Source organism: Schistocerca americana, chromosome 6, assembly GCF_021461395.2.
Source record: "Schistocerca americana isolate TAMUIC-IGC-003095 chromosome 6, iqSchAmer2.1, whole genome shotgun sequence".
NCBI classification, from domain to species: Eukaryota; Metazoa; Arthropoda; class Insecta; order Orthoptera; family Acrididae; genus Schistocerca; species Schistocerca americana.
Window position 1 is genome coordinate 576,995,216 of NC_060124.1, and position 13,086 is coordinate 577,008,301.

At 47.5% G+C, this 13,086-nt stretch overlaps 1 protein-coding gene across 3 annotated transcripts in view; it reads left to right on the plus strand.

Moving 5' to 3' along the window:
- Positions 1-13,086, plus strand: part of LOC124619496 (protein croquemort-like) — a 267,151-nt gene that overhangs the window by 150,295 nt on the left and 103,770 nt on the right. For all 3 annotated transcript variants that reach the window (XM_047145912.1, XM_047145911.1, XM_047145910.1), the window contains 2 exons: positions 8,190-8,331; positions 11,027-11,239. In XM_047145912.1, the coding sequence (XP_047001868.1) occupies positions 8,190-8,331; positions 11,027-11,239 (355 nt within the window). The remainder of the gene's footprint in view (positions 1-8,189; positions 8,332-11,026; positions 11,240-13,086) is intronic.

The following is a 13,086-nucleotide window of genomic DNA, read 5'->3' on the forward strand; positions in this document are numbered from 1 at the left end:
GACTGCTTTTGGGTATGTTCTAAAATGAAACATGAACATGTTATTGTTTTCATTTGTAAAGAAGTGATGTGTGGTATGTCACTTAAGGACGATATACGTGTATGTGATGCCTTAAGTTTTTCTTAGTCTCATCGTGACGAATATATATATTCAAACACATCAAATAAAATGAATAACTCGAAGATTGTAAATAATTTTCACATACATGTCAACTGGGTCGTTTATCACCAGAATTTACAATAATATGGCACTTCTTAAAGAATTTTAGCTAGAATGAATATGGTAAACATAAGTTGACTGCAGCACTGCCAAAAGCAGGATGAGGCTACATTAACGACTTTTATTACATTCCCCACGATTCAGTTACTTACATTCTTCAATCAAAAACAATGCAGCAAATGTGGTACAATTTATTGCAGTGGATAGCCGTCAATACAGTGAGTACAGAATACAGCAACGTGGCGCGCGAAGATCAGAGAGAGAGAGAGAGAGAGAGAGAGAGAGAGAGAGAGAGAGAGAGAGAGAGAGAGAACACTGCGTTCTCAGTAAAAATTCCGCGTCAAATTCGGATAAAGCCCCCAAGATTTCGATGTTAATCTCCATCGTAAAGTCTGACGATAACGATGGAAACAGTCATCGACAGGTCGGAATATTATCCATATTTGACGGGTGAAGTTCATCGAAAACCTTTTATAGAAACAATTGTAGCTTCACATTAAACAAATACTACAACTTTAAAATCATCGAAGCGGACGTATCATCATGTTTGATCTATCATGTAGGAAGCAAAGTTGTTGCTGGTGCTGGATAAGTTTTACATCACTACACCCTTCAGCTGCAGGACGAGTTTAAGATTCGAGCGACGCAAGTGATGGGAGTCGTGATGCATCACTTGTGTGGAAAAAATGTTCTTTAAATGGCCGTGTTCAACTGCCAAATTAATTTTACCCTCCGCCACTCAGCATGCGGTGGGTTGCGGAATATGTATGCAGATGAAGAATATCTGGGTGTAGCGTTATAAAGCAGTATGAAACGGAACGGACATATAGGGACTATAGCAGACAAGGTGAATGGTCGACTTCAGCTTATTGGGAACAAGTTAGGAAAGTGCGCTTCATCTGTAAAGGAGACGGCATACAGAACACTAATGCGATCGACTATTGACTACTGTCAGTGTTGGGAGTCCCCACCAGGTCGCATTAAAATAAGACATCGAAGCAGTCTAGAGGTGAGCGCTAGATTTGTTGCCGGTAGAGTCGAATAACAGTAAAGTATTACGTAGATGCGTGAAGAACTCTAATAGGAATTCCTGAAGGGAAGGCAACGCTCTTTTCGAGAATCACTATTGAGAACATTTAGAGACTCGGCATTTGAGACTGACTGCAAGCGATTCTACTGCCGCCAAAGTACGTACACATCGGGTAAAGACCCCCTCGTGACAAGATTAGAGAGATTAAGGCTCATACTGTGGAATATACACTCCTGGAAATGGAAAAAAGAACACATTGACACCCGTGTGTCAGTCCCACCATACTTGCTCCGGACACTGCGAGAGGGCTGTACAAGCAATGATCACACGCACGGCACAGCGGACACACCAGGAACCGCGGTGTTGGCCGTCGAATGGCGCTAGCTGCGCAGCATTTGTGCACCGCCGCCGTCAGTGTCAGCCAGTTTGCCGTGGCATACGGAGCTCCATCGCAGTCTTTAACACTGGTAGCATGCCGCGACAGCGTGGACGTGAACCGTATGTGCAGTTGACGGACTTTGAGCGAGGGCGTATAGTGGGCATGCGGGAGGCCGGGTGGACGTACCGCCGAATTGCTCAACACGTGGGGCGTGAGGTCTCCACAGTACATCGATGTTGTCGCCAGTGGTCGGCGGAAGGTGCACGTGCCCGTCGACCTGAGACCGGACCGCAGCGACGCACGGATGCACGCCAAGACCGTAGGATCCTACGCAGTGCCGTAGGGGACCGCACCGCCACTTCCCAGCAAATTAGGGACACTGTTGCTCCTGGGGTATCGGCGAGGACCATTCGCAACCGTCTCCATGAAGCTGGGCTACGGTCCCGCCCACCGTTAGGCCGTCTTCCGCTCACGCCCCAGCATCGTGCAGCCCGCCTCCAGTGGCGTCGCGACAGGCGTGAATGGAGGGACGAATGGAGACGTGTCGTCTTCAGCGATGAGAGTCGCTTCTGCCTTGGTGCCAATGATGGTCGTATGCGTGTTTGGCGCCGTGCAGGTGAGCGCCACAATCAGGACTGCATACGACCGAGGCACACAGGGCCAACACCCGGCATCATGGTGTGGGGAGCGATCTCCTACACTGGCCGTACACCACTGGTGATCGTCGAGGGGACACTGAATAGTGCACGGTACATCCAAACCGTCATCGAACCCATCGTTCTACCATTCCTAGACCGGCAAGGGAACTTGCTGTTCCAACAGGACAATGCACGTCCTCATGTATCCCGTGCCACCCAACGTGCTCTGGAAGGTGTAAGTCAACTACCCTGGCCAGCAGGATCTCCGGATCTGTCCCCCATTGAGCATGTTTGGGACTGGATGAAGCGTCGTCTCACGCGTTCTGCACGTCCAGCACGAACGCTGGTCCAACTGAGGGGCCAGGTGGAAATGGCATGGCAAGCCGTTCCACAGGACTACATCCAGCATCTCTACGATCGTCTCCGTGGGAGAATAGCAGCCTGCATTGCTGCGAAAGGTGGATATACACTGTACTAGTGCCGACATTTTGCATGCTCTGTTGCCTGTGTCCATGTGCCTGTGGTTCTGTCAGTGTGATCATGTGATGTGTCTGACCCCAGGAATGTGTCAATAAAGTTTCCCCTTCCTGGGACAATGAATTCACGGTGTTCTTATTTCAATTTCCAGGAGTGTAGATAGTCGCTTTTCCCTCGCTCTGACCGCGAGTGGGACAGAAAGGAAAATAGCTAGAACTAGTCCGCCACGCACCACACATTGGCTTGCGAAGTACGTATGTGCATATAGATGTAGATGAATGTGTACTGGTATTTAGAGTTAAACGCCGTTACACTGTTAACACAATCATCGGCAGCAAGTAAGTTAGGAATAATGTCTTAATAAGGTGTCCACGATGTATTACCGTTAAAACAACTTCGATGTAATTACAAAGTGGTCCCTTGTGAAATGCTCAAATGAGTATTTGTAACGGATGGTTATAGCAAGGAAGGAAGAGGAAAACTGAATTTGGTACAACATGTAGCCTACACTTCTAGGAAAGAGGCAAGAAAATTCCTGACCCTGCGTTGCTATCCGACGGGCAGACCAGCTTCAGTAATTTCTTAGGCCCTTTGCTATAAGACGCCGGGAAGACGTTCGGAATTTAATCAAAGATATTGGCGCGCGACGCGGGTAGTCAGGAACTGTACGTCTGCTCCCGTCGTCTACACTCGATGCAAATTACGATGATCGAACTTCTCTCGTGACCGTTACTGAAACTGTCTAGGCCTAGGTTACCGTCATCTCAGCACGGACGAAACCATTTCACGGAAATACACTCCTGGAAATTGAAATAAGAACACCGTGAATTCATTGTCCCAGGAAGGGGAAACTTTATTGACACATTCCTGGGGTCAGATACATCACATGATCACACTGACAGAACCACAGGCACATAGACACAGGCAACAGAGCATCCACAATGTCGGCACTAGTACAGTGTATATCCACCTTTCGCAGCAATGCAGGCTGATATTCTCCCATGGAGACGATCGTAGAGATGCTGGATGTAGTCCTGTGGAACGGCTTGCCATGCCATTTCCACCTGGCGCCTCAGTTGGACCAGCGTTCGTGCTGGACGTGCAGAACGCGTGAGACGACGCTTCATCCAGTCCCAAACATGCTCAATGGGGGACAGATCCGGAGATCTTGCTGGCCAGGGTAGTTGACTTACACCTTCTAGAGCACGTTGGGTGGCACGGGATACATGCGGACGTGCATTGTCCTGTTGGAACAGCAAGTTCCCTTGCCGGTCTAGGAATGGTAGAACGATGGGTTCGATGACGGTTTGGATGTACCGTGCACTATTCAGTGTCCCCTCGACGATCACCAGTGGTGTACGGCCAGTGTAGGAGATCGCTCCCCACACCATGATGCCGGGTGTTGGCCCTGTGTGCCTCGGTCGTATGCAGTCCTGATTGTGGCGCTCACCTGCACGGCGCCAAACATGCATACGACCATCATTGGCACCAAGGCAGAAGCGACTCTCATCGCTGAAGACGACACGTCTCCATTCGTCCCTCCATTCACGCCTGTCGCGACACCACTGGAGGCGGGCTGCACGATGTTGGGGCGTGAGCGGAAGACGGCCTAACGGTGTGCGGGACCGTAGCCCAGCTTCATGGAGACGGTTGCGAATGGTCCTCGCCGATACCCCAGGAGCAACAGTGTCCCTAATTTGCTGGGAAGTGGCGGTGCGGTCCCCTACGGCACTGCGTAGGATCCTACGGTCTTGGCGTGCATCCGTGCGTCGCTGCGGCCCAGTCCCAGGTCGACGGGCACGTGCACCTTCCGCCGACCACTGGCGACAACATCGATGTACTGTGGAGACCTCACGCCCCACGTGTTGAGCAATTCGGCGGTACGTCCACCCGGCCTCCCGCATGCCCACTATACGCCCTCGCTCAAAGTCCGTCAACTGCACATCCGGTTCACGTCCACGCTGTCGCGGCATGCTACCAGTGTTAAAGACTGCAATGGAGCTCCATATGCCACGGCAAACTGGCTGACACTGACGGCGGCGGTGCACAAATGCTGCGCAGCTAGCGCCATTCGACGGCCAACACCGCGGTTCCTGGTGTGTCCGCTGTGCCGTGCGTGTGATCATTGCTTGTACAGCCCTCTCGCAGTGTCCGGAGCAAGTATGGTGGGTCTGACACACCGGTGTCAATGTGTTCTTTTTTCCATTTCCAGGAGTGTAGTTACGTTCTTCAATAAAGTGTCAAACAGCATACATCACCTACTTATTTCTCTGAGGAAACTATTTTGGTTGAGAAATGTCTACGGAATTATTTCGTCTCTTGGTGATGACATTAAGTGGTATAGACGTTCCAAACCAAATTTAAAAGTAAACCATCGTGCGCTGTTTTGACATTTATTTGTACCCAAATTTATTTGTTGCAATTCCATAGCTTGTGTAAAACATTCGTGGGAAATATAATGAAACAGAACGGCTGCATTGTAAAGTGTGTGCTGGTGTCGCCGCAGTGGCAGAGTGTCGCGTCGTGTCCAGTTGGGACGTTCAGCTCGTCCGTGCCTGGGAGCTGCGGTGGAGCCGCGGCCAGAACCCACGCAGTCTCGGCGATATTTGGTCCCGAGACAAATTACGCGTTTACGCTCCACAGATTTAGAGGGAAACGTATACCTGCAGACGCGGATCGATTGTCTGCACAGCTGTTTATTAATATCCTTAAGAGCAGGATAAAATGGGAGGTAGGTAAGTACGCACAAAGACGAGAAACGCGACGCGCTACGAAGGTATCGTCCGATTAGAACGGAAATCAGGCAAACAAATGATCCCGACATCACAAAAATGGATGATTTATTCAAGAGAAAGAGCTTCACAAAGTGAATAATTCAGTAACGCGTTGGCCCAGGTCTCGCCGTTATGCAACAGTTTCTCCGCTTGACACTAACTCATAGTTATTGTACGTTCTCCTGAGGGATATCGTAACGCATTCTGTCCAGTTAGCGCGTTAGATCGTCAGAATCCAGAGTTGGCCAGAGGGCACATACCATAATGTTCCAAACGCTCTAAGTTAGAGATATCTAAAGACCAAGGTAGAGTTTGGAAAGCACGAAGACAAGCACTAGACGTTGTTGCAGTGTGCGGGCTGGCATTATCTTGCTGAAATGTAAGGCGAGGATGGCTTGCGTGAAATGAAACAGAACGATGCGCAGAACATTGTCGAAGTAGAGCTATGTTAAAAGGGAACCACGCATGAATACCAAAGCGGTTCTGCTACGAAAACAAGTTACACCTCACGCCATCACTCTTGGTTGTCTGACTGTATGGCGGGCGACAGTCAGCTCGGTATTCCACCACTGTCCGGGGCATCGCCAGACAAGTCTTCCCTGGCCTTCCCTGGCCCTGGATCTGCAGACACTGCTGCAAACGGCGTCGTTGGTGTACAGAGGTCAATGGCAGTCGGCGGTAGGGCCGCCGTGGACTCAGACCCCATCCTGTGAGCCGCCTATTAGTGGTCCTTGTGGTCACTGAAGCACCAGTTGCGCGTCGGATTGTGACGATATTGATGAAACCGGAGCTCTGAGTGCCCCTCTGGTGAATGCTGACGTACTGTCGTCTCTCTGGAGCCACCACTTTCTTGCTTCGCTGCGTTTCGCCATGGTTTACCCATTCCCGCCGACGTCGTCGAATAGTGGTATCGCTCGTACTGTAATCTCGAGCGATATGCCGATTTCTCCAACCGGCTTCTTTGAACCCAACTGTACGTCTTCTCTCAAATGCTGACAATATGCTTATATTGTTCACGCGCCTGTCTGAGGCATAATTACTGTTCTAATGAGTACACGGAATGAAATTAGCAAAGGCTTTGTGCCCTCGTATCGACGTGTCCCCTGCTTACTGTCCTTGCCAGCTGTGCATTCATCCATTGGCCGCCAAAGTTTACAACTCTGTATTTTTCGCTCGATACCTGTATGGATACGGTGTGCATCGTAGCTCCTTCGTGGCGTGCCAGTTTTATACTGGAGAAGACCAATTTGGAGTTAGATGAGGCAAAGGAACAAGAGGAGTTGTGTTGGCCTTGGAGAGAAGGATCGATATGAATATATGGAGTTAAGACAACTTCATTGAATTAGAGAAGGATTTGAAAGGTGAATTGAGACTACTATTTAGAACTATGAACAGAAAGGGCTGGACTGGAAAGGTAGAATAATGATTAAATCAGACTATCAGAACAGCAGCAGAAAACAGGGGTATAGGACAGGATTATAAAAGAGCTAGACAGGGATGTCCTATGTCCTGAGAACGCTATTCAGATCATGAAGGAAAGGAGAAACGGAATAAAAGTGAATGGAGAAAGAATTCATTTACTAGATTTACAGAATCAGAGAAAGAAATGAATAGAATTCAGCAGATCATATCGGTTACCCTTAAATTAACCGAAATTAAAAGTGAACAAATGGAAAACGAAAGTCATGGCACTACAGGAAAAAATGAAAGAAATCAAAATCAGTATGACAACTAATGACGTCATAGCTCATCAGATGAAACAATTTTGTTATCTAGGTAGTATAATTACAATGAATAATTGCATTCCAAAACAGGAATTTACGACTAAGAAAAACATTTTGAGCTGCAACCATATAATATGTAACACACAGCTCTATGGAAGTGAAAGTTGGACTCTGGATGAAATGCGAAAGGAATCTAAGCTTCCGAAATTTGGATGTGGTGGAAAATACCAAGAACTAGCTGAGGGGAAAGAAAATTAACTTGCAAGTCTTAAGAGAAGTCAACGAATGGAGAAGATTACTAAAGTAAACAGAAAAGAGGAGAAAAGTGCTGGTAAAGAAACTAAGAGGAGGGGTTAAACGAACACTCAACGTTACAGCTGTCTGTTGTGCAAACCGTGAAGTACTATACATCGTGACCTTAATGTCTCTTACTCTGAAGTATTCCGTGAGCATATCCCGACGGCTGCCGAGTCAATCCATTGGTGCATCATTGGGACACACTCTTCAAACATACCTGCTGTATCGCCTTTAGACATCAACACCACACTACAAAGTTTGTTTGCTTTTGAAAGTTGGCGGTGTCGCTATATATATATATATAATTTCCTTTCTAAATGTTCATTTCTAAATGCAATTCATAATACCGACTTCAGTACTTCTCTTCAATATGTACATGTAAATATGTCTGGGAATCATGTTCTGATGAAAGCACTCACCGGGGTTCTTACGTACACGAGAGCTACATAATTGCTATTTTTCCTATTAAATCCAGGAAGCAAATAGTATTACCACTGAAAGCAACATGCATTTAATATAAATCTCTCTGTACTCCTGCTCGCTGTTTGATAAATTGCGACAAAAAGTTGCTGAAAACTGTGCTGTTGTAATAAAATGCAGTTCAGCATATACCTGCTGTCAGCGTAATTAGCAGTTGCGTCTCTGTTGCAGCGAGGTGCACGAGAAGATAAACATCACGTGGCACGACAACGGCACGGTGAGCTATCGGCAGATCCGGCGCTGGTTCTTCGACCCGGACAACTCCAACGGAACCCTCGACGACGAGGTCACCACGCTGAACATCATCGCTCTGGTAATTTGACCTCTGCCGCCTGGTCAGCTCAGCCAGCGGTCCAGCAGGGCTGACGTACTCACTAGGGGTATTCCGTGTCACAGATTCTGAGTCACAGAGGGATTTCTCTGTATACGGGTGATGGGATTTCCAAAGCAATAGTACGTTTGACACTACGATCGTTATTATGTGGTGGGGGGGGGGGGGGGGGGGGGGGAGGAAGATGATAGTTCCTCCTGCACCCATGAACTAAGTGTATTGGCAGTAAGGTAGGAGGCAGTTAAGTGGCAAGGTACAAAAGATCACTTTACCCAGGTTATTAGGACTACGTTTTGTTAGCTTATGCTTCTGTCAAAATAAGTGTTTCTCGAAAAACGTATCTCAGCATTTAATCGTAAAATGACATTCACCCAATTAATATCTACGATATTAATGAGCAATGAAAGGCATTTACGAACTGAATTACATAACTCCAGGAGTGTTACTGACACATACTTCAGGTTCACTGGTGTTGACTAACCACCCTCTGGAGCCTTCGGAATACTAACAACAATTAAGCAGGATTACAAATAACGCAAACCTATAACAGAGAGAAAGAAACACAATTAGAAAGGGGCATTTAGATTGTTGAAACATCAATTTAGCCAAGTAATGAGATCTAGGTACCAAAACATGGCAGGGTGCCAATTGTAAGCTGTGAACATTTAAAGGTTACAGCAGGACATAAATGAAAAGTGGTTGCCGTTAAGCGGTGCAGAAATTGTCATGCTACGGCACTCCCAAAATCATGATGTAACTAGCCTTTTTTCCAGCTGCTTTGCTCGTGTATACGTTAGACATGTGTATTGAACACACCTCTTCCTTTCTATGTCGACATCTTTCTTCCACTTCTATTTCCTCCTCCTCGTCCCCCCTTCGTTCATTTCCACCATCCCCTCTCTCTGAGAATATTTTCCTCCACCATCCTTCTGACCATCTCCGCCTTCGCCTCTCTTTCCATCTCCGCCTGCCCATCTTCCTTTTCCACATGCCTAATGCATCACCCCCCGCCGCCCCTTTCACTGACCTTTCCCTTCTCTCCTCGGTCTGTCCATCCTCTCTATCTTATCCTGTCCCCAGCAATGCGATACTAGGTGGCTTACGTAGTCTTCTTTGGTCGGCGAACGCGTTTCACTATCCAAGGAACTTACGCAAATACGGGTTGTTCGACTCTTACCGGTAGGAATGAAAGGCACGAGTGGAGGACAACAAACATCGTCTAGAACCAAATAACTTCCTAAATATGAGAAAAAGAAAAATACGGTTTAACGGCTCATCGTTAGAGATGAGTTAAAGCTCGTGATTTTTTTTTAGATCACGGGGACGTGAATGTACTGAAAATCGACTGTGCTCTTTCAAAGGAATGATCGTGATATTTTTCTGGTGCGCGTTGGGGAAAACATGGAAAACCGAAATGTTGATGTTCGGACGCTGATTAGAACCGTCATTCTGCCGAATGCGAATTCAGTGCGCAGGTTACTGCGGCACCTCTTTCGGACTTCGATACGATTTATTACGATTGAATTCATGAAGGTCTTACAACAGAGGCCCCTATCCTGCACATTGCTCCACCTCGCTGTCACTCGTGGACAGGTATACGTTTGCTGAAAAAGCTGAATGAAGAAAAATGGACATCACATACAAAATAGTGTTTCTGTGAGGCACGCTGATGATGTTACGAACAAATGCTTTTCTGTTGCCCATAAAAGTCCGCAGCTCGTGGTCTAGTGGGTAAAGTTGCTGCCGCTGGATCACGGCATCCCGGGTTCGATTCCCGGCCGGATTGGGGATTTTCTCTGCCCGGGGACTGGGTGTTTGTGTTATCCATCCATCCACCACCACCACCACCACCACCACCACCACCATTACCATCGTCATCCATCATTCGTGACAATGGCTATATTGGACTATGTAAAAAATTGGAGTGTGAAAAATATTGGGACTTGGTGTGGGCGCTGATGACCGCATAGTTGAGTGCCCCACAAACCAAACATCATAATTATTCCCCATAATAGAATGCTATGCTGGTAACCTTTGCAACGGAGTATAAGGCTGCCACATCGTTGAAACTGAGCGTGTAGCAAATGTTCCTTCGCCTGGGTAAGTGCAATTATAAACTTCAGAAGTGTCAGTACACTGTTCTCTCTAGTCTATATTTGGAAATTTTTGTGAATTTACATTAATAATACATATTATCTTAGATGCTAGTTAATATTTCAAAGCTTGTAGAGGATACATTATTTTTTCCATAGGTAATATAGGATGATGAGACTTGGTTTACAAGCCGGCCAGTGTGGCCGAGCGGTTCTAGGCGCTACAGTCTGGAGCCGGGCGACCGCCACGGTCGCAGGTTCGAATCCTGCCTCGGGCATGGATGTGTGTGATTTCCTTAGGTTAGTTAGGTTTAAGTAGTTCTAAGTTCTAGGCGACTGATGACCACAGAAGTTAAGTCCCACAGTGGTCAGAGCCATTTTTTGAACTTGGTTTAAAAACAATTCGGACGTATTAGACTGGTGGTTTGTCTACAAAAATAATTTTCATTCATTTTTCTCGAAACTTTGTGTCTTTGTTTTGGGCCCTTACGGTTCTCAGTGCCTCAGTTAGTGACACAGGGGATGGAATGGCACCATCGGTAGAAGTAGTGCAGGAAGTATGTTGTTTGTGTGTTTGTCGGCAGACGGCGTCGTTCGTGACGCGCGAGTGGAGCTTCGTGATGCGGAAGGGTCTGGACATCGCGCTGTGGCAGATGGGCCAGAAGCTGCACGTCACGCACCAGGTGCGCCAGCTGCTGTTCGAGGGCTACGAGAGCCCGCTGATCACCATGGCCGACCGGCTGCCCGCGCTCGCCGGCATAGACATCCCCTACGACCGCTTCGGCTGGTTCTACAGCGTGAGTACCTGCATCCGTTCTCTCTCTCTCTCTCTCTCTCTCTCTCTCTCTCTCTCTCTCTCTCTCTCTCTCTCTCTCTCTCTGTGTGTGTGTGTGTGTGTGTGTGTGTGTGTGTGTGTGTGTGTGTGTGTCGTGACACAGGATAGAAGGAAGGCAGGGGTTTTAAGGTCAGGCTGCAGTTCCCAAGAGGTCAGGAGCAAATGCAGAAAGACAAATTCCCAGTGAAGGCAGGATGATGACTTGGATCAACGCCAAACACTGTCGCAGGGCACCTACAAGAGATGAAGATTCTGGGACCCGACAAGAGGCTTGCAGGAGGAGTCTCACGGAATTCAGGGGTCTGATTAACACTGTTTGCGATCAAACTACTACACTGAAGGCTAATTCTGGACATTAGAAAAGCCAAAGGAGGCAATTTGTTGTGCAACAGAAGTCAGTGTCTGAAGCCACGGGGGCGGATGCTAATAGAAGTAGCGAACACTAGACACTAGCAGCACGTAAAGTAGAAACTTGAGAGCTGCACTCCGAGTGAGAAATACAGACATGTCGGAGCTTAGCGAGGCTGGCCACTAGCGGCACGGAGCTGGCGCCCCAGCGAACAGAGTGAGATTTCCCTCTGAACACACAGGCATGGGTTTTTAAACAATCGTGGCGGCGCACCATTTCTCCCTTCTTGTAGTCGACACACCAATCCACCGCCACTTAACAATCTTCGGCCAATCTGATGAATCGTTCTGCACCTCCAGGCCACCTCTGGCGAACGATACTTAGATTCCTGCCCTCCTCCTACTCGGTAGGTAGCGGTGCTTCTGGATTTTACATTGACAGACTCAGTCTGGTAGGAACGAAAGTTAGTCAGTGCCACTCCTATTAGGGCCAGCAACAGCAGTGTTTTACATCACTTGGTCACGCACTCCGCCCTTCTGTTGGTGGAGACAACTGCACTAGCACTCTAACCTGTGTAAAGCCACTGACAGCGTCTAGGCGGTGGATGGTGTTGCCATTTAATTCTCCCTCCGGGACAGCTGCACAGCGCCACTGTCATCTGCAGAGATGTAGTGTTAATATTTAGATCCGGTAACCCAAGCGCTACCACTTTCCCGTGCTGTCTGCATTGTCTCTCTGATTTCGTACATTGGAGTGCGCTTGATGGCTCCAAATAGCCTTGAGGGTAACTACGTACAAGTCATTATGTCGTCAATATATAACACACAAATCAACTACAGAGATTTAGCTCACACATGTTAAAGGAATATGCTGTCGTCGAATGAAATTTCATTTGCAGATCCAGCTTTTGTGAAGGTGCGGTTCACTCAGTGACTCGTTGTCAATCATAAAGGATACCCCCATTCCCACTGAACATGTCCTGCGCAAATTCTTAACAAACAAATTTATTACGTCGCGTCGTAATAGCCTGCAACATTAATAGAGAGAAATCTTTATAGACACTGAAGTAGCTTCGAGCGTATGCCAACGGTGTTAATGCAATGCTTACTATATAGGAAGTGAAGTACAAAGAAGCACTTTGAGTCTCAACAATGTCTATTCCGATCACGCGCGGAACGTTTGCCCCGTGTGTTAGTGTAGGAGTATCAACACTGGAGAAAAGCCGTTCAACCGTGCCGTACGCTATAAATGAAAGTTTGTTGAGTTGAATTCACTGAAATGAACGTAGCGAATGATATTCAGTAGGCGGAATGCAGTAACATGAAAATCTAGTGGAATCTCGTCAGATATGCTGAAACTGCTATAACACGAATGTTTTCTGACAAATGAAAATACGAGGCTGAGTCGGTAAATAAGTCGCAAACTGGGATAAAAGCATCACAGCCTCGTGAACCAGCCTG